General features: G+C 41.7%; 1 protein-coding gene across 1 annotated transcript; it reads left to right on the forward strand.

Moving 5' to 3' along the window:
* The first annotated feature begins 4,795 nt into the window (after positions 1-4,795).
* On the forward strand, positions 4,796-10,614 carry LOC101171884 (zinc finger BED domain-containing protein 4-like). The gene is made up of 5 exons (XM_023951189.1): positions 4,796-4,996; positions 5,063-5,176; positions 5,272-5,529; positions 9,195-9,814; positions 9,898-10,614. The coding sequence occupies exons 1-5, from the start codon at positions 4,850-4,852 to the stop codon at positions 10,082-10,084; spliced, it is 1,326 nt and encodes a 441-aa protein (XP_023806957.1). The 5' UTR covers positions 4,796-4,849; the 3' UTR covers positions 10,085-10,614.
* The last annotated feature ends 12,320 nt before the right edge of the window (positions 10,615-22,934 follow it).

A 22,934-nucleotide genomic window follows, 5' to 3' on the forward strand; every position in this document is an offset into this window, starting at 1 on the left:
GGAATAAAAAGGAAAATAGAAAAAAAAAGCCTGTCTCCTACTTTTTATCTGCTTCTTTGAAAGAAAAGGTCACACATGCATTATTATTTGTTGTAAACATCTACTGACCTCCAGAACATGACCCCTGTGAAACGCTTTAACAGCATGAACCTGACTTTATTTGTTTTGCTGTCAGGATCAAACCGATTTTTTATTTTGAAATAAGAGTATCAAAATTTTACTTTTGACACTAAGTTGGAATGTTATTTATTTTGTTTGCTACTTCAAATTCAAGGTTTCTTGTAATAACTTAGGTTGTTTCTATAATGTTTTGTATGAGGTGATGATAAAACTTTTTTTTTCTCTTGTATTGACTTTTTCGTTTCATGTCTAATAAACAAAATATTAATTTTTGAGAACTTAATATTTGGTGTTTTTCTCTTTCTTTGCCAGCGCATACTTTATCAAGGGTTTCAACAACTAAACTTTTCCTTTTTGCAAAAAATAGAAGAAGTAAAATTTGAATTCTACAGTCATGGCCAAAAGTCTTGAGAAACAAATATTAGTTTTTACAAAGTTTGCTGCTAAACTGCTTTTAAATCTTTGCTTCAGTTGTTTTTAATTACAAGCACTTCCCACGTTTCAAAGGCTTTTATTGACAATTACATTACATTTATGCAGAGAGTCGGTATTTGCAGTGTTGGCCCTTCTTTTTCAGGACCTCTGCAATTCGAATGGGCATGCTGTCAATCAACTTCTGGGCCGAATTCTGACTGACAGCAACCGATTCTTTCATAATCATTTCTTAGAGTTTGTCCGAATTAGTGTTTTTTTTTGTCCACCCGCCACTTGAGGATTGACCATAAATTCTCAATAGGATTAAGAACTGGGGTGATTTGGAACCATTTTTTATTTATGTATGTATGTATGGATGGATGGATGGATGGATGGATGGATGGATGGATGGATGGATGGATGGATGGATGGATGGATGGATGGATGGATGATAGATAGATAGATAGATAGATAGATAGATAGATAGATAGATAGATAGATAGATAGATAGATAGATAGATAGATAGATAGATAGATAGATAGATAGATAGATAGATAGATAGATAGATAGATAGATAGATAGATAGATGACTTTATTAATCCCACAATGGGGAAACTTCATTTATCTGTGGCAGCAAAAACGACATTCAGAAATAATATATATAATATAACATCAAAAAAGGACATCACAAATGACATTCATATTAAATAATAAAAAATCATTATGAAAATTATTATCAAAAATGAGATTTTTATTAAATAAATAAATACACATTAAATATTAAATAAATACAGCTGCAAAAGTGTAAAAAACATGTGGTCTGCAAAACATGTGATCAACTGTAAAAAAACATGTAAAAAATACAGAAATAAGTAATGAAGTTCACACCAAAAACAAACAACTGTTCAGGAACAAAAACAATTAAAAATTGAAAAACCACAAACACAACAAAAGAAAATAAATAAATGAGTGAATAAAAAAAACACTTGTGGGACCCCAGTGTGTCATTGTAAAACGGTGTTGTATAGTCTGATGGCTGTGGGGAGGAATGACCTGCGGTAGCGCTCCTTCTTGCACTGTGGGTGCAACAGTCTGGTACTGAAGGAGCTGGTCAGCGCCTCTACAGTTTGGTGCAGGGGGTGGGAGGGGTTATCCATGATGGATGTTAACTTAGCTAACATCCTCCTGTCCGCCACCTCCTCGATGGACTCAAGTGTGCAGCCCAGGAAAGAGCCGGCCTTCCTGACCAGTTTGTTAAGCCTCCTCATGTCTCTGCCTGTACTGCCCCCCATCCAGCACACAACTCCATAAAGGACCACTGAGGCCACCACAGTGTCGTAATAGGTCCTCAGCAGCTGTCTGCACACGCCGAACAACCTCAGTCTCCTCAGCAGGTGAAGGCGACTCTGACCCCTCCTGTACAGAGCATCCGTGTTGTTGGACCAGTCCAGTCTGTTGTTCAGGTGAACACCCAGGTATTTAAGTGTCCACGACCTCAATGTCTGAACCCTGGATGTTCACTGGTGATTGTGGTGGTGAGGACCTCCTGAAGTCCAGGACCAGGGGCCTCATTTATAAACGTTGCGTACGCACAAAAGAAGGCGTATGCCACTCTCTACGCAATAATCAATATTTATAAAAAGCAAACTTGACGGGAAAATGTGCGGTCCTTCACGGAAGCTCTGACCCAGGCGTGCGCACAAAAACGGGTGAAATGAGAAATGGCGACACCGTGGGCAGATGGAAGAAACACGTGAAAATGACAATACTGCCTCTCATAAATAACATGAAGACTTCTCAAAGCAAGTCTTACAATTAACAGCATACACAAACACCTGTTGGATCAATCAGCAGTGAAACAAACAAAAATCAAATGAAAATTACAACAGAAATTCAAATAAACACATATTTGCAAAAAGAAAAGTGAAACATGTCCTGCAATATTGGCATGTTGTGCAATTCATCCTCATAAATAATAGAGTTATCGCTGTGTTGGCCCCGAACCTGAGCCCCATCCCCTCGCATTTGGGCCAAAGGCTGCTGCTGTGCGCCAGCGTTTGGAAGTGATGCATCGCTTGTAAAAAACAACAAAAGGTGTGGAAAATATTATTTATTCAAGAATTCCCTCATCGTGCAGTTTATTTCAGTCAGGGCAGTCTTGATTTCGCCCAACTCCTTGGCCACCTCTCTGAACTAATGACTTCCCTCTGCATTTCAAGGACTGCATTGGTGAGGACACGTCCACTGCTGGAGGGTTGAGAGCCGCGTGCCGTGGAGACGCTGGGTCCAGAGGGCTGCTCAGCTGCAGCATCGTAACCACTGGCCCCGCTGGAACACCCAGCAACTAAAATAAAATTGTGACTTGACTGCATTCATTTTAATCATTTCTCTTACTTGTGTCACCTGGTGCATCTGGGGCGTCGGTGTCCCCCTCCGCCTCAGTCACCACTCCACTTAAAAAGGATCTACCTGCAGCATCGGGCCTGATATGCAAACTGCAGCCAGTGCTGAGCTCACCTGGGTGCGGAGATGGCTGAGGATGATCCTCTCCATAGTCTTCATCAGGTGGGAGGTTAAGGCGACAGGTCTGAAGTGGTTCGGTTCCATAGGACAACGTACTTTTGGAACCGGAACCAGACAGGAAGTCCTCCAGAGGTCTGGTACCTTCTCCAGTCTGAGGCTCAAATTAAATATGAACATCATCACCTCACAGAGCTGGTAAGAGGAGCCTGTAGGTGATGTTGTCAGGCTTTGTGACCGAACGCCCTCTTAAATTTGCACCCCAAAAGGAGACTGGATTTGATAGGTTAAAAATATACAATTTATTAAAAACTTGACACAAGTTCCATAAAAGAGAAGGTTAAAATAAACTCGGACAGTTGGACCGCACTCCAACACTGCTTGAGGGCAGCTGCCTCCAGGATCGCCCCAGCCCCACTGCACCGGTGGGTAGCCACAAACACCACCAAGGGAGATCTCCGATCCTGATACCTGCTCAGGGCCTAAATGCACACAAAAACACATCACAACCCAAACAGAGATTAAAAGAAAATACAAAAACCAAAGAGGTGCACCTGAGCAGGACACCACTAATTTATGGGCCGAAAACAGGGGGGTCCCCCTTACACAATACCATGTGTGGCACCCACCAGCTACCATAAGGATAAAAGGAGGAGGCAGCCACCTTCAGCCAGGTCCAACCACCAAGATACTAAAATGAGCAGAAAACAGTTTAAAAATGGATAAAAGCAAGGGTGTCAGGGTTGGTTAAAACATTAAAAACAATGACTAAAAACACTATAAGCAAAACAGCAGTGGCAACTCTGCTGGAAAAAGAAAAAGTAGGGATGGCCCGTTTGACACGGGGCTTCGGCGCGCGGTTCACCTTCATGAAACAGAGTGTTTCGACACAATGTTTCGAAGCGTGTGTCAACCAGCGCAGATCACGTGATTGATGACGTATGACGCGCCAAATGCATGACTCACCTGAACCAGGTTTCAGATCTCAGGTGTGTTTGATCAGAAGGGCGCGCTGTTGTCTATAAATACAGATGAATCCCAAACAACGTTTCCCGACCAGTTCTGTTGTTTCCCGTGTATCGTAAGAATCAACGTCATGGCACCCGGTAAAAAACGTTCTGTGGCTTGGGATCATTTCAACTTGATTTCTCCAAATAAGGTAATACACTATTAACGTTATTTTATTAGTAGCCATTGCTGATTATGTCAGTTTTATAGGTATGTCTGTCAGTTGAAAGGAATCATTTTTATTCTTTCCATTTCTTTTTTAGGTGAAATGTTTGATTTGCAAACATGAATTTGCATTTAATGATAGTACATCCTCCATGATGCGACATCTCCGCTCCGTTCATCATGTTGAAACTCCGCAGTCGGCAAATCAAGCCTTCAATCCACCTCATATTGGTAATAAGAATAAATCTAACTAATGGCACACTAAATAAGAACTAAAACAGATAGCTCAGTGGAAAAATCAGTGACATGAGAATGCTGAGGTTGTGGGTTTGAGGCTCAGCTTCTACAATTAATGTTTTTTTTTTCTTCATATGTATATTTTGCAGTGTCAAGAAAGCAAGAAATTGATTCTGCATTGGTGGATATGATTGTAATGGATGCACAACCATTTTCAATTGTTGAAGACAAAGGCTTCAAGGTAAGGTGGCTAATATTATATAGCATTTACATTATTTATGTTTTTGTGTACATAATAGGCTGTATTTTATTTGTCACTATTAGGCGTTTGTCAACCTTTTGGACCCATCCTACATAATTCCTAATAGGAAGGCCTTGAGGACAATGGTGGAGGAGAAGTACAAAGCCAAAAAGGAGAAGGCTTTAGATGTGGTTAGCAGGGCCTCTGCTGTCAGCCTTACAGCAGATATGTGGACATCCATTAACATGGACGCTTACTTGGCTGTAACATGCCATTTTATCACCGAGGAGGTAGATATCCCCTGCTTTGTGCAATGCTTTGGTTTATGTATCTCAGTTTGATTTTGTTCATTCTAGGTGGAGCTGGCCTCTGTGGTCTTGGGGGTTCTGAAGTTTCCCCAAACCCACACTGCAGCTCACTTGGCTGAGGCCAAAAATCTTCTCATGGAAGAATGGGGAATTAAAGGGAAGGTGCGAGCCAGATCAATAAAGTACAAGATCATTCATCACTATGGCCTCCCACTACCTAATATACATGATTTGTGAACATGTAATCTTTCTTCCAGGTGACAGGCCTGGTTACAGACTGTGCTCCCAACATGGTTGCATGTGCTAATATATTACTGCTTCGGCACATAATGTGTTTTGCACATATGCTTAATTTGGTGGTGAAAAAGTCCCTTGCCCAAACCCCTGAACTAGAGGACATCCGAAGTAAGGGGCGTAGGATTGTCGGTCTTTTTAAATCCAGCACCACAGCGAAGGAGAAGCTGTCAGAGATGCAGCGACAGCTGGCCAGGCCAGAGCACAAATTAATACAAGAGGTGAAACATTTTCTTTTTTTTTATCTAAGATTTCACATGTTTTTGCAGTTGTTTATTGTGTTACTTTCTTCTCTCCTTTAAAACGTGCTTGCTGTCTTATCTTCAATTCAATTCAATTCAATTTATTTGTATAGCCCAAAATCACAACAACAGTCGTCTCGATGGGCTTCGAAGTAAAACATGAAATCAAAAGGATCACGAATACAAAGAGTTCAATAGAAAAATACTAAAATGAACTAACAAACTGACTAAGCTATACTGGCATATCTGCCCTTAGACCCCCCTTCGCGGTAAGGAAAAACTCCCAAAAAAACCGGATTCCGGAAAAAACGAAGAAACCTCAGGGGTGCCCACATGAAGGAGGGATCCTCCCCCAGGACGGACAGGCGATTTACCAGAACTCTTAGAGAAGAATTAACTTATCTAAATCTACAACTACATATATAAAAGTCCAGCAGACGAGCTTCATCCAGCCGTGGTTGTGGGGACAGTCAAAGGCGCGAGTCGAGCCGGAGACAGGAACCACAGCCAGGTGTAGGAGCAGGAGCAGAGACGAGGTACTCGGTCAGGTACAGAGCAGAAACGAGCCAGAGATGAGCCAGAGGCAGGATCCACAGCCAAGTGTAGGAGCAGGAGCAAAGGCGAGGTAAACGGTCAGGAACTGGAGCACGGATGAAACAACTTGAGTCTGGAAGCACTCCCTCTCCCCAGGAGGAGAGAGGAAAAGAGGGACAATACATGAATCGCACTGTACCAGACAGAGGCATGGAGAACTAAATGATAAATTATGATCAAGAATAGAGGAGAGGAAGGGTAGAAGTAGAAAAGAAAAGAGGACAGAACCCCAGTGCACCATAGTTACCCCAGCTTCAACTTCTAGCAGCCTTTTAAAAGAAATAGTTATTATTAAGTTTAATTTAAACAAATTAACATTAAGTTAAATAATCTCTGAATACTAACTAGTCTGACAATAAGCCTGTCCAAATAGGAATGTTTTCAGTCTAACTTTGAATGTAGAAACTGAGTCGGCCTCTCTTACATGAGCTGGGAGTTTATTCCATAAGACAGGGGCTTGGTGACTAAACGCTCTACCTCCAACCGTACTTTTACTAATTCTAGGAACCACAAGCAGTCCTGCATTTTGCGAGCGAAGTGTTCTCATTGGATGGTGAGGAACTATGAGGTCCTTAATATAGGACGGGGCCATTCCATGTAAGGCCTTATAGGTTAACAGGAGGATCTTGAACTTGATTCTGGAATCAACTGGGAGCCAATGGAGCGAAACTAACACAGGAGTGATGTGATCTCTTCTGCTGGTTCCAGCTAACAATCTAGCTGCTGCGTTCTGAACAAGCTGGAGACTTCTTAAGGAACTCTTAGGACACGCTGCTAACAAGGAGTTACAGTAATCCAGCCTCGACTTAACAAATGCATGGATGAGTTTTTCAGCATCACTCTTAGAAAGTAGATTTCTGATCTTAGCAATATTCCGCAGGTGAAAAAAGGCAGTTCTACATGCCTGAGATATATGAGCCTTAAATGATAAGTCCTGGTCAAATAAAACCCCAAGGTTTCTAACTGTGGAATTGGGGGCTATACTTATGCCATCTAAGGAGACTATCTGAGCAGACAGAGCATCTCTGAGGTTTTTAGGACCAAGTATAATGACCTCAGTTTTTTCTGGGTTCAAAAGGAGGTAATTAATTGTCATCCAGGTCTTGATGTCACTGATGCAGGCGTTCAGTTTCTCTATCTGGTCATTCTGGTCAGGCTTCACGGATAGATACAACTGCGTATCGTCGGCATAACAATGAAAATTAAAGCTGTGTTTCCTGATTATGTTTCCTAGGGGTAGCATATAAAGCGTAAACAGGATCGGTCCCAAGACTGAGCCCTGTGGGACTCCATAGTTGACTCGAGTGCACTGAGAGGAATGGCCATTTACATTAACGAACTGATACCTATTGGACAGATAGGATTTAAACCACTGGAGAGCAGATCCTCTGATCCCCATGTCCTGCTCTAATCTATGGAGTAAAATACCGTGGTCGATAGTGTCAAAGGCTGCACTGAGGTCCAACAGGACCAGAATAGAAAGTAGTCCCTTTTCTGAGGCCAATAACAAGTCATTAGAGACTCTAACTAGTTCAGTTTCCGTACTGTGGTGAGGTCTAAACCCCGACTGAAAGTCTTCAAAGTGGCTGTTGTCCTGTAGGTGGCAGTAAAGCTGCTTAACTACAACTCTTTCTAGGATTTTAGAAATAAAGGGGATGTTTGATATTGGTCTATAGTTGGCCAACATGCAAGGATCCAAACTGGGCTTTTTCAGAAGAGGTTTAACAACTGCATATTTAAAAGACTGTGGCACGTAACCCGTTTCCAGAGAGGCATTTATCATTGTTAATATGGGCTCATTAATTAGGGGAAAAGTTTCTTTAAAAAGTCTAGTGGGAATTGGGTCTAACAGACACGTTGAGGATTTGGAGGACGTAATAATTGATGTTATTTCCGCTTGATCCACAGCAGTGAAGCAGTCTAATGTTACAGAGGTTTCTATGGATGCCTCCATTACTACCGCTTCAGCCTGTTCTGGGCTGATAGTAGGAATAACTTGATTTAACTTATGTCTAATATTTGAGATTTTACTATCGAAAAATGTCAGAAAATCATCAGAGCTGAGAGAAACAGGAACATGTGGTTCTACTGAGCTCTGACTGCGAGTTAATTTAGCTATAGTGCTAAAAAGAAATCTTGGATTATTTCCATTCTCTGATATTAAGGTTGAATAGTACTGGCTTCTAGCTCTACGCAGAGCTTTTTTATAATTTAATAGGCTATGTTTCCAGATATCCAGAGACTGCTCTGAACCGGAGCGGCGCCATTCTCTTTCCAACTTACGGGTTTCTTGTTTAAGAGAACGTGTTTCAGCGTTAAACCACGGTGCTACTCGGTTTTGTCTGACGAACTTAGGTTTCAGGGGGGCAACAACATCGAGTGTACTCCTGAGGGCTTGTAAGGCATCATTAACAAAGTGGTCATTTATACTAGGACTGATACTATGGGAGCTGGACTCAGAGTATTTTCTCAGAATTTCACTAAGTACTGGCTGAACTGTGTGTTTAAACTCAGACACAGAACGGTCAGTTAAGGTTCTTCTAAGCTGTTTCTTATTCACTGGGGCAGAAGGATGTTCCAGTGTAAACTGGAAGGTAATCATAAAGTGATCAGAAATGATGGGGTTAAGAGGAAGGACACTCAGCTGGCTGATCTCTATCCCATGGGTTAGAACAAGATTCAGGGTGTGCTTATGACAGTGAGTGGGTTCATTCACACTTTGGGTGAAACCAACATCATCTAATAAAGCTGCAAAAGCCTTTCCTAGGCAGTCACTGGGGTCATCAACGTGAATATTAAAATCCCCTAATATTATAATTTGATCAGAATCTAAGACAATAGTCGATAGGAAGTCGGAAAACTCAGTTAAAAATTCTGAATATGGGCCGGGGGGGCGATAAATAATTATGAGTAAAACAGGTTTTCGAGTTTTCCTGTTTGGGTGATTTATAGATAATATGATGCTTTCAAATGAATTATAAGCATTTTTAACTTTAGGGTTGAGAAGTAAGCTAGACTGTGATATTACTGCCAAACCACCTCCGTCTTAGGTGGAAACAAGATGGAACAGCACATTTAATATGTTGGAAAGGCTGTTCAAGGAGAGAGAGCCACTGGGGGCAGCTCTGGCCACCCTCCATACAGACCTTCCTCCACTCACCTCAGAGGACTACCAGGCCATACACCACTGCTTGAGCGTTCTTTCACCATTTCAAGAGGCCACAGTTGAGCTTTCGACAGAAAAACGAGTGTCAGCATCCAAAGTCATTCCCATGGTCAAAATGCTGAAACATTACATCTCAAGCAGGTGTGGTCAGATCACACACCCACTTGGTGAAAAACTGGCCACTAACTTGAAGAACAATCTCCATGAGAGGTTTTCAGCTCTGGAGGTCACTGCTCTGTCAATGGCAACCTTGTTGGACCCAAGGTTTAAAGAGCTGGGGTTCTGCAGCCAAGGCTCTGCCCACACGGCCATAGAGCGACTCACTAAAGAGTGTGCTGCAACAATGCAGGCGCTACTTCCAGAGGCACAGCCACAGTCGACACCTAGAGAAGGTCCTTCAAGTCAGCAGGAAGATGGTGGTCTCTGGGCCCTGCTGGACAGGCATGTGGGGGTTCAACAGCAGGTGACCAGCACAACTGCCAGTGCAACAGTGGAGGTTCAGAGGTACAGTAAAGATTAGAATCCTCATCATAACTTCTGCTCATTTTAGACTGGTGCATGACAATAGGCTATTAATTTCCTTCTAGGTACTTAAAGGAACCTCACATCCCAAGGACTCAGGACCCACTGAGATACTGGGTTACCCACAAGGTTTTATACCCACATCTCTACAAGCTGGCAATGAAGTTTTATGCACACCAGCTTCATCTGTGCCTTGTGAGAGGATCTTCTCCAAGGCTGGCGAAATCGTCAGCCAAAGACGAAACAGGCTGAAGCCCAGCACAGTGCAGAAAATTCTGTTTTTAAATAAAAATCTATAACATGTATTCCACCCAGTCATGTTAGACCCTGGTTCACAATCACTCATTCACACTTTATACATGGCATTCACAATGTAACACAAGCACTTCTCACAAATCTTCAAACATTGTCTTTGTTTTATTTCCACACTGAAGTGTTACAAGGGCAAGGAACTTAGTGGAGTAGATGATATACGGCCTGTCTGCCACCAGATGCCGCTGTTCTGTGTGGTTTCGAAGCCCCAAATGCTTCGTTCATTTTTCTGGCACTTTTACACGAAGCCCCATGAGAGCTTCATGGGGCTTCGATTCCCATCCCTAAGAAAAAGTTAGTTTTCCCTGGGACAAACACGTGTTTACAAACCCTTTTGTTACCTCTCATGCCCCAGGGTTAGAACTCATGCCACCACCTGTTAATATAAATAGAATTTAAAATATTGCAAATTCAAATGCTTAAAAACGTTACTAAAAGGACTCAAATGATTAAAAGCTTTAGTAAAAAAAGTCCACATGTCAAGCTCACCCACCAAGGCCAACCCAGGAAACCAGCATCTAGTTGGAACTCCCACAGCTGCTATTTATCAGCCTTGTGAGCCAATCACAGCTCAGCAGACAGGTGCTGGCGATGAATATTAACCTATGGAACACCATGAGGGATAAACTACCACCCACAGCCCTTTCTGCCACAAGAGCCTGTTGCCTTTCTGGCCTTTGTTCTCCTTAACTCCATCCTAACCTGATTCAGGGTGAGGCAGAGGGGGGTTGGAGGGTGGCTGGTCTGGTGCTGTGAGTCGTTGGGGGTGTCCCTTTGCTTCTGTTGGAAGAAGGGCAGAGTGGACCGCTTGGTGCTGAGGTGGTAACAGCTGGAGCTGGGAGGAGACGCCTGAGCTGGAAAGGTGTGAAGAGGGGGCCGTGTGGGTGGAGACTGGGGGCTGGGCAGAATCAAATCTTTCCTATCTATCCTTTGTGCTATCCTATGACCCCACCCTTACATTGTTATCCCTACCATGACAAAAGTGGATAAAGGTGAAGAGGATTTCATGTAATCCATAGACACCAGTGAAGATCTCAAATCATTGAAGAAAAAAGGTTCAGCGCACTTGTGGGGTCTAGATGACCCAACTCCCAATGTTAAAGTGCCTTGGATAGCACAATGTTTAAGGGAGTGTTTCTGGGCAAAATTGTGAGTGAGCCCACTTCCTCGGATGAGGAGCAACCCCAAACACATACAGTATGGTCTCCGGATGCTTTACTAATGGCATGACTCAGGACTGAAGGTAGCGCTCACCTTTTCTTCTACGGACAAGCCTTTTTCCAGATGCTCCAAACAATCGGAAAGAGGCTTCATCGGAGAATATGACTTTGCCCCAGTCCTCAGCAGTCCATTCGCCATAGTTTTTGCAGAAGATCAATTTGTCCCTGATAGGGGTGTAACAATACACATAGTTGAACCAAACCGTTTCGATACTGCAGTTTCGGTTTGGTTCAGTTCTGTACCGTTTTGGTACGTTCTTTCCCGCACATGAATTGTAACGACCGAGCTTCTTTGTCACTCATGGCAGGGAAACGAGAGCCGAGCTGCTAATTAACTACCTGCGTTGACTGTCCTTGCCTCATACTCCACACACCCTCAAACAGTCTCAGAAAGAGAGGAGACAGAGAATAGATAGATAGGTTGCTCCTTCTCCTTTCCAGCACTAAAACCCAATTTTTACGAACACACACAAACAGTGTAACAACATAAACCTCACTTCTCTTCACAGCTCTCTTAGTGATGGTGAAAGATTCAACACACAAGATTTCAAACTTCCCATGAATCTTTGTGGCTATAGGCGGGGCTAACCCCAAGATCCCCACAGTATTAAGTTTGCGGAAGTAATATTAACCGTGAGTTTCCTCCGAGACGATTTTAGGTGACGAACAGTAAGCATGTCAACATATGGCTTATGCAGACGCGAGGCGAGAAATGAGGACCCCCCCCCCCATCTCCTTTCCTTCTCCTGTGTGGGAACACTTCGGCTTTGTTGTCAACATCCATGAAGGGAAAAGACAATTGGATAAGTCGAATGCTGTGTGTTGACATTATTACACAAAGATAGCATATGCCACAGTAACACATCTTATCTGTTAACAAACTTAAAATGGCATCACCCGACTGTAACAATCAGGTCTACAAAAAAATAAATGTGCAAGTTAAAAGGTTTTTTTGTTTCAGGCCAGTGTTAGGTATCCAAAGTTTTTGGTTCCTGGCAGCTAATAGTTTTTCTTATTTTATTAAGCAGAACACCTACATAGGTCAATTTTATTTATTGTTATGTAAAATCAATAAATGCATCTTGTCAGTAATTTTTTTCTGTCTTAGTCTTTTGTACCGAAAAAAATACCGAAAATAGATCAATAGATAAAGACTTTATTAATCTCCCAAAGGGAGAATTTTCAGGTGTCCGGCAGCAAAACATACACAATAAATAACGCTAAAATAACAGTTCATAAAATAGCTATTCATATCAGGCAGATTTGTTAAATAACAGTACCGAACTGAAATGTACCGAACTGAGCCCCATGAAATTCTGAATCAAACCGAATTGAGATTGAGCTAACCCTTACACCAATAGGCCCAGATGTGTTTTTGGGGGGAGAAGTGGCTTCTTTGCTGCCCTTCTTGACACCACCAGGCAATCTTCCAAAAGTCTTGGCCTCAGTGCAGATGTGCTCACACCTGCCTGCTGCAATTCCTGAACAAGCTCTGCACTGGTGGCACTCCAATACTGCAATTAAATCCTCTTTATGAGACGATCCTGGCGCTTGCTGGACTTTCTTGGAAGCCCTCAAATCTTCTTACCAACAATTGAACCTCTTTCCTTGAAGTTATTGATGATCCTATAAACTGTTGATTTAGGTGCAATCTAAGTAGCCACATAATCCTTGCCTGTGAAGCCCTTTTTATGCAACGCAATGATGGCTGCACATGTTTCGTTGCAGGTCACCATGCATCTCCTTTAACATTTTAAGTCTGCCATTCTAACCCAATCAGCCTGACATAAAGATCTCCAGCATTGTGCTCGTCAACATTCTCACATGAGTTAACAAGACAATTACTGAAATGATTTTAGCAGCTCCTTTAATGACAGCAATGAAATGCACGTCAACGTTTTTTTTTATGAGACTAAGTTAATTTTCATGGCAAAAAAGGACTATGTAATTCATCTGATCACTCTTCATAACATTCTGGAGTATACTCAAATTGCTAATATAAAAACTTAAGCAGCAACTTTTCCAGTTTTTTTTATTTACCTATGCAATTCTCAAAACTTGTAATCTTTGTTTGACATACATTTTCTTTATTACTTTAAGTTTGCATTCTGTTTATAATACCATACAATCTTTTTTTAGAGCTCCTAAATTGTCTGTGCAGACCCAAAGAGCTGTACAGTTATGAAGACAAAAGAATACAAAAGCAATAAACAAAATGTACTAAGATCAACATAGAATAATTTAAATATTACCTTGTTACATTGCCAAAAAAGACAGACATTACATAATATATAAAATAGAATCATTTACCATGCAGAGGACTAAAAGAAAAAAAAGCCCATTCACTCCTTTTACAATCTTTTAGTCTGATGCTACATTCACACCGGGCACGTGTTGCGCATTCCAGGATGTGCTATAATATTAATAATCGATACTTTATTTATACCACAATGGAAAAATTCTTCTCTGCATTTTGACCCATCCCCTGGGGGGGAGCAGTGAGCTGCAGCCTCGCTCAGGGCGCGACAGCTGGCTGGGGAGCGCAAGGATCGATCCGCCAACCCTTCGGTTGTTGGACGACCTGCTCTACCGCCTGAGCTTAATTGCCACCTATATACAGTTTCAGAAACGCGCACTTAGCCCGAGGTGTTCAGCCACACCAGCACCAGACAAACAAGAAGGGGCTTTTTCTTCTTTTGATTTTCCACTGTTTACTAGCACTTGTCTGTTATCTGCAGTTAGAAAAGAATTGGTATGAAATGTCAAAGCAGTGCTATCTCCTGAATCTTACTACAGGCTTTTCCTTTTCCCTTTCTATTCTGAAAAAAAGACTTGGACTCACATAATTACGGCCATGCACAGTCCGCAGATATATATTTCTTGTCCATGTTTATGTTTAAAACCGGCTGGCGCTTCCACCATTCAAAAAGGACGGCACCCATACATTATTGCCAAATCAGAGTCCAAGATTTGTCACAGTTCAGCTGTTTTGCGATTTAGCAGTAAACTGGTTCTACTCGGAGCAATGAATGAACGCCCAATTTGTATGTAGAGCCCGAGAAAAGACATAAAAATGCGTAGCGAGGGATGATTGGAGAGTTCTAAACGTGGAAGCCTGAAACACGTTTCCGTGCATTTACATACTGTAGACTTTTCATTGAAAGTGGCCGCTTAAATGTGAGTTGCTAAGCCGGTGCGAATGTAGACTCAAGATTCCTGTGCAGCCATTATCAATGTCCTCATACATTTATTTGTCTTTGTGATTCTTCTTAATGGGAAAGAGTTTAGAAAGAGGAAATGGTTTTTATTTACTGTAAAAGTTTGTCAAATCGGTTCCAATACGACTATTTGCACTGTTTTCTGACATTAGATCAATGCATTCTCATATATCTGGGAAACTTTAGCCTCAGCAAGTTAGCATTATATGGAGAATGCAGCTGTGTCTCCCATTCAACTAAATCCTGTGTAATCCTGGATGATCTCAGCTAACGCACCTTGATAACCGTGAAGTGAAGCAGCGGCTGCAGTCAATCTTTCAAATTGTAGATCACATTTGAAACAACTAAAGGTTTTTCAAGCGTATGAACTCAGTCTCCTACGATAGCAAGCATATAAATGAAATTAACTTTGTGAACATAAAAAGTTTAAAAAAAAATCTAATAGGAATCATTTTGAATTTAATTTTTTTTTTTTCTATACAAATTTCCTTGCGTGGGTTTTTGGTGCAAAACTATTAAACATCAGGGACTTTAGGTATAATGAAACAACAGACAGTGAAATTGACACTTATGATCATTTATAGCATAAGCATCTTTCCAGAAGGTTTTCAAGCTGTTATTTTTTCCAAAATATTTGTTGTCATAAACATCATTAAAAGTGTCAATTTTCTTCCTCTTTTCTAAAAATACTAAGTGTCACATTGAACTCATTATTACTTTGTCTACCAAATAAAATGAAATCCCCCCACATCATTTGACCTAATAGCGGGAAAGAAATGCCAAAATGTGTCATTGTTATTGTTAATTCATGCTAAAAAAAAGTCACTGCTGGTAATTAGCTGTGGCTGTGCTCTGACCTTCAGTCATGGAGTGCACACCAGAGGCCGAACCACAGGAGACGCCTTTGTCCACAGGCATGGTCCAAATTAACAGGATCCCTCTTCGGGGCCCAAGAGGTCACCTTGCAAAGAACCCGACCCATCAGCCCTCATCAAATGTGAGGTTTTAGTTTAAAAATTCTTAGTTTCAAGCAGCTTTTGACTGAAGTCCCAGAGCCCCCGATTGCATTTAGTCACACATTAACCCTTTCTCAATAAGGACAGATAATCCTCCAACCAAACAAACAACAACCTTGACGGGAGAAGACACCGTGCCAGATAGGTTTGTGTCGTCCCTGCATTTTTACATCAATAATTTTATCAGATCATGGGATGTTTTATTTCACTCAAAAAGGTGATTAAACTTTGATCAAAAATTAATTTAGCAAACCTTTAGGGGCATTTAAAAAAATATACAAGATACTTAAAATATTTTTAATGATATATGTAATAGTCAATTTTACTGCTGTTCATTGAGATCCGGGGTGTACACACTTTTTGCAAAGAGGGACAGATTTTGTGAGGTGAAAATATGTGAAGGCGAACCAAGTGGCCATTAGTTTTTTAACCCTTTTAATGGCATTAAACGCAACATTATTATTTCATAATAATGTTTATGCAATGGGATAGTTTTTATTTCTTAACATAGACTGAAAATAAACGCAAACACATTTTTAACTTAATTACTTTGAAATTCGTATTGAAAAAAACAAAATGGTCTTTCTGGAAAAAACAAAAAAACTTTTGTCAACATTAAAACTGGGTTCACATGAAATGTACTATATTGTTCACAATTAAATGCTTACTATAAACATCCACAATTTTCAAAATCACGTGAACAGGGTTTTAAAAGTAAAAATCACAGTGGCTCCACAACAGCGTTGCCACAGGTTTACAATGGCTGATTATGAAATATAGCCAATCACATTTAAGACATTGTAAACACAGTTTTTATAATGGCCTAGGGGTTGCATTTTGTATATCCCTTTAACTAACCCACCAAGAAAAAAGCTATCAAAAAATTATTTGTTTGCATTTCTTATTGCTTTAGGCAAGTAATGACCACAATCTGTTTAGTTTTTTTTTAACTGACCTTTTAGGTTTTTAAATAATGTCCTCTACCAAACGGTTGAGATGTCCTTTAATGGTAAAAGTGCAAAATTTCATACAGATACAACAAATATTTGAAAAAATCATGTAAACCAATTCATTTAGACATTATTAATACTAAATATTAAGGGCATTTGTCTCCATTCTTTTTATCATGCCTCAAACATTGAACTTTTTAAAACAAAGCAAATTTTGACCTATATTTCCTAGAAGTTGTTTGACACTACAACAATTTTGGATATTGACTCACTTTTGATGGTATTTCATAAATAGATTCTTGGTTTGGAATGAAACACAGAAAAAAATTATATTTCTGACATCTTGTCCCAGCTTGTCAGAAGAAGAGGCGCTGTACCATGTTGTCGTAGTGCACACTGTTGTTTTGGTCGTGATGGTCTTGGTGTGTGGCCTTTCCACATCTGTGGTAGAGAGCTCAATGATGGTCGGCCAACTTTGGTTGCTTGCTTGTTGATCTTATTTAAACTGTGTGCAACAGCCAGGCAGAACCTTTTGAGTAACACTGGTTTTTGCTTCAGTAGGTCCCTCTTGTAGACCAGCCATGAATTAGTGACACACAAGTCGATGATGTATCCAAACAGGGGACTGTACCGTCACCTAGATTTAATTGTACAGGTCTTGTACAGGTGCACCAGCATATCAAAGAGATCTATTTAGCTTTGTAGATTTGTATCATAAGCAATATGCTCAATCATTTCATCAGTGAAAAGCATTTTTAAGTATTGGAAGGGTGTGTGTACATCCTCAGGAGGCTCAAATCTTGATTCTGGAACCTTGAATTCCTCAATGTCCTCATGCTTCCATATTCTTCTTATGGTTTTGCTTGGGTTAGAGGGGGATATTGAGTCAGGAGAATAGCCTGTCTCCTCCAACAAAATTGGAGGAGACAGGCTATTCTTGGTGGGGTAAATTGGCGTGTGTTTGCTTTTTCAGTTCTTCTTATGAGGTGGCAGTGTAGATGATCTGCTGGTTGAAAGAGATTCTTCTTCATCCAGGGAATCAAAAGAACTGTCACCAATGCCCTTTGCATGTGTGGATTGATAATCAGGATCCTCTGTTGGGTCATCATCACTGTCATACAGATCTGCATCTGATTCATGTGGATTTTGTTGTGGTCTAGCACTGTAGAATGTTTTACTGTCTATCTACTAGTTGTAGAACAAAAGAAAATGATAGAAAACTTTTGTAAATGTTGTTAATATTATTATTGCAGCTTTTTTTGTTTAGTTTTAAATGAATTGGTTGTAATAATCTTGATTTTTTTATTTATTTACACACCAGCTGATATAAACTCAAAAATAGACAAAACTATACAGTATTATGTATTTTAAATTATTATTTATGATGTGTTAATGAATATTTTTTAGTAATGGATGATTTAGAAGGTTGTTTTAACTGACTTTATGACAAACAGTCCCTTTATTTAACATTGGCTTAATTTTGCTACTTATACCATAAAGTGACAAATCAACCGTTTGGTAGAGCATGTTTTTAAAAAATTATTACAAACAGAAATTTGTTTATTTTTGTTTATCTAAGAACATATTTCTGTTGATTAACGCCTTTACTAGTAATACCAAGTAAGAAAAATATTCCTACCTTTCAAATTTTCATAAAAAGGAAGAAAATGTGTATGATCATTTTCAAGTTGTGACTTGCTTGTCAGTCAAAGACGTTGGGCAAGTAACCACTGACTGACACAGTGCCATCTGTTGGTTTTCTTTAGCTTTGCATGCTTCTACCAATTGGTTGAGATGGCTAAATCAGTTTGAGTTAAGTTAGAAACTTCCCTAATAAAAATATGGTGATATATATATATATATATATATATATATATTAATTACCAAATTGACACTTATGATCATTTATAGCATGAGCATCTTTTCAGAAGGTTTTCAAGCTGTTATTTTTTCCAAAATATTTGTTGTCATAAACATCATTAAAAGTGTCAATTTTCTTCCTCTTTTCTAAAAATACTAAGTGTTACCATAACAATGACGGGCAATTAACATCACCCAGTGAGGGTCCTTGGGCAAGACCCTTAACGCTACCGCCTACCTCACAACATGAGAGACAATGAACCACATGTCATGCCGGCTCAGACGTCGCGCGGCCAAACAAGGTCTGCGTTAGGTGCTGAGGGACCAGAGCACCCTGATGGAAAGTGGGCTACTGGAACAAGACGGAAATGGACTAGATGTGAGAACAAGGTTCTGTTAGAATGCTACTACTCAAGTAATCCCACCCAGAGGGGTTACATGCAGAGAATGTGGAATGAATGGATGCTTCGAAACCCACAATCAGGGCTAACTGCCAAACAACTGGTAGCCCAGTGCTCTAACATCCACAAACGGCAACTCCTTTCACAACTTGAGATTGATGCAATACAATACAGTGCCATGGGAGAGCCAGAACAACAGGTCAGAGAGAACGTTATACCACACTCCCACCCTGAGATTGGGTACACAGCCCCAACAACCACAATTACACTGAGCGAGGCAGCAACTGACCTGAAAGACAACATCATGTCTACAATGAACACTAGGCAACCCCGACACCAGCTACAACGGTTAAGTGATGTACCGCCTGAAAGTCTACTGGAAACAGTGAATGAAGCATTGAGGGCAATTCCTACCACAACCATCACAGAAACCAATGAACTGGTTTACACTTCAGCAGCAGTGATCCTTGAGATGCTTGGCTATAAGAGCAACCATGGAAGAAAACAGTACCCACCATGGAAGCAACGGTTAGAGGCCAAAATCAAGGCAACTCGGAAGGATGTGAGTAAGCTGACAGAGGCTCAAAGAGGTACAATGAGAAAGCAAGTACCTAAGAGATACAGCCAGATGTCCATACCTGAAGCACTGGAAACTGCCAAACAAAGGCCTAGCCTAGCCTTGAGCAGCCGCCTAAAGAGGTACACAAGAGACAATGAAGCCAGACGAATAAACAGGCTCTTCGCAACTCAACCTGCAAAAGTGTACGCTCAGTGGCAGGGTCAAAACAGCCGAGCAGACCCACCAAGGCTGGAAACTGAACAGTACTGGAAAAGTATATGGGAGAAAGAGACAGCACATAACAGCAATGCCCAGTGGCTGGTCTCTCTGAGAAAAGAACATAGCAACCTCCCTGAACAGAATCCAGTAACCATCACAGTGGCTGACATCCAAGAAGGGTCTTAGGTATTTGATTTGATTTGAAATGGTTTATTTTAAGCAATCAAATAGAAATAATACACAAAAGCAATATAATCATCAGTTATACATTCATACAGTAACTAATCAAACTTAGGATAATTAGACATAATTAATAAATATTGCTTGAAAGGGAGTGGAAGGAAGCAAACTTATATAATCCCACCCCGTTATACTATAACCATTTTATTACATGATTTATCAATATCCGGTTCCTAGGTTTTATCAGACAGAATTAACAATCATAAGGTATGAAGAACTGGACAGCACCGGGCCCTGACATGATACATGCCTACTGGCTAAAGAAGCTTACCGCACTCCACGAGCGCCTGGCAGCACAAATGAACCAGCTGCTTAGAGATGGGACTCACCCCGAATGGCTAACGGAAGGGCGAACAATACTGATCCAGAAGGATCCCTCAAAGGGTGCAATCCCATCCAACTACCGGCCAATAACCTGTCTGTCCACAACATGGAAGCTCATGTTAGGCATCATTGCAACCAAGATAAACACGCACATGGATCAATTCATGAGTAACACACAGAAGGGCATTGGTAGAGACTCCAGAGGAGCCAAACACTAACTCCTGGTCGACAGAACAGTCGCCCAAGACTGCAAGTCACGACACACCAACCTGTGCACAGCCTGGATTGATTACAAAAAGGCCTATGACTCAATGCCACACACATGGATCACTGAATGCTTGGAGCTGTACAACATCAACAGGACTCTAAGAGCCTTCATAGGAAACTCGATGAAGCTGTGGAAAACCACCCTTGAAGCCAATGGGAAGCCACTTGCACAAGTGTCCATCAAATGTGGGATATACCAAGGTGATACTCTGTCCCCACTGCTGTTCTGCATAGGTCTGAACCCCCTCAGCCAAATAATCAACAAGACTGGCTATGGATACCGACTCAGAAATGGGGCCAACATCAGTCACCTCCTTTTACATGGATGACATCAAGCTATATGCTAAGAGCGAGCGTGACATTGACTCCCTGATCCACACCACCAGGATCTACAGTACTGACATTGGGATGTCATTCGGGCTCGAGAAATGCAGCCGGATGGTGACAAAGAGAGGCAAGGTAGTCCACACAGGAGGGGTCTCACTCCCAGAAGGAACAATAACAGACATCGAGGACAGTTACAAGTACCTTGGAATTCCCCAGGCAAATGGCAACCTGGAGCAGGCAACAAGGAAAGCTGCAACAGCTAAATACCTCCAACGAGTAAGGCAAGTCCTGAGAAGCCAGCTCAATGGCAAAAATAAGACCCGGGCAATAAACAGCTACGCACTGCCAGTTATCAGATACCCTGCAGGAATAATAAGATGGCCAAAGGAAGAGATACAGACCACGGATGTTAAAACACGAAAGCTCCTCACCATGCATGGAGGGTTCCATCCCAAATCCAGCACACTGAGACTGTATGCTAGCCGCAAGGAAGGAGGCCGAGGACTAGTGAGTGTAGAAGCCACTATCCAGGATGAAACATCCAAGATGCATGAGTACATCAAGCTCAAGGCCCCAAATGACAGTGTGCTCAGTGAATGTCTCAGGCAATGGAGAGCAGAGGACACAGTGCTGGAGGACAAATCCTCATGGGAGGACAAACCCCTGCATGGGATGTACCACCGGACCATAACTGAAGTGGCTGATATCAAGAAATCCTACCAATGGCTAGAAAGGGCTGGCCTACAGGACAGTACTGAAGCGCTCATCCTGGCAGCTCAGGAACAAGCCCTGAGCACCAGAGCGATAGAGGCTCAGATCTACCACACCAGACAAGACCCAAGGTGTAGGCTGTGCAAAGAGGCCCCTGAAACAATCCAGCACATAACTGCAGGATGTAAGATGCTGGCAGGTAAAGCATACATGGAGGGCCACAATCAAGTGGCTGGAATAATATACAGGAACATGTGTGCAGAATATGAACTGGAAACCCCAAGGTCAAAATGGGAAACGCCTCCGAAGGTGGTAGAGAATGAGAGGGCAAAGATCCTGTGGGACTTCCAGATCCAGACTGATAGGATGGTAATGGCAAACCAACCAGACATTGTAGTGGTGGATAAAGAACAGAGGAAAGCCGTTGTGGTGGATGTGGCAGTGCCAAGCGATGGGAACATCAGGAAGAAGGAACATGAGAAACTGGAGAAATACCAGGGACTCAGAGAAGAACTGGAGAAAGCATGGAAAGTGAAGGTGACAGTGGTGCCTGTGGTAATTGGAGCACTCGGGGCAGTAACCCCCAAGCTGGAGGAGTGGCTACAACAGATACCTGGCAAGACCTCAGACCTCTCAGTCCAGAAAAGCGCAGTGCTAGGAACAGCTAAGATACTGCGCCGGACCCTCAAGCTCCCAGGCCTCTGGTAGAGGACCCGAGCTTGGAGGAGAAACCACCCGCGGAGGGTGAGAGGGGCGTTTTTTTTATACACATATGGAACAAGACGGAAATGGGCTAAATGTGAGAACAAGGCTCTGTTAGAATGCTACTACTCAAGTAATCCCACCCAGAGGGGTTACATACAGAGAATGTGGAATGAATGGATGCTTCGAAACCCACAATCAAGGCTAACTGCGAAGCAACTGGTAGCTCAATGTTCTAACATCCACAAGCAGCAACTCATGTAACAACTTGAAATTGAAGCGCTACAATACAATGGCAATACCACGGGAGAGCCAGAACAACAGGTCAGAGAGGAGGCTATACCACACTCCCACCCTGAGATTGGGTACACAGCCCCAACCACAGATACGCTGAGCGAGGCAGCAACTGACCTGAAAGACAACATCATGTCTAGAATGAACACTAGGCAACCCCGACAACAGCTGCAACGGTTAAGTGATGTACCGCCTGAAAGTCTACTGGAAACTGTGAATGAAGCATTGAGGGGAATTCCTACCACAACCATCACAGAAACCAATGAACTGGTCTACACTTCAGCAGCAGTGATCCTTGAGATGCTTGGCTATAAGAGTAACCATGGGAGAAAACAGTACCCACCATAGAAGCAACGGTTACAGGCCAAAATCAAGGCAACTCGGAAGGATGTGAGTTAGCTGACAGAGGCTCAAAGAGGTACAATGAGAAAGAAAGTACCTAAGAGATACAGCCAGATGCCTATACCTGAAGCACTGGAAAC

Source organism: Oryzias latipes, chromosome 21 (genome assembly GCF_002234675.1).
Source record: "Oryzias latipes chromosome 21, ASM223467v1".
In the NCBI taxonomy this organism is placed as follows: Eukaryota; Metazoa; Chordata; class Actinopteri; order Beloniformes; family Adrianichthyidae; genus Oryzias; species Oryzias latipes.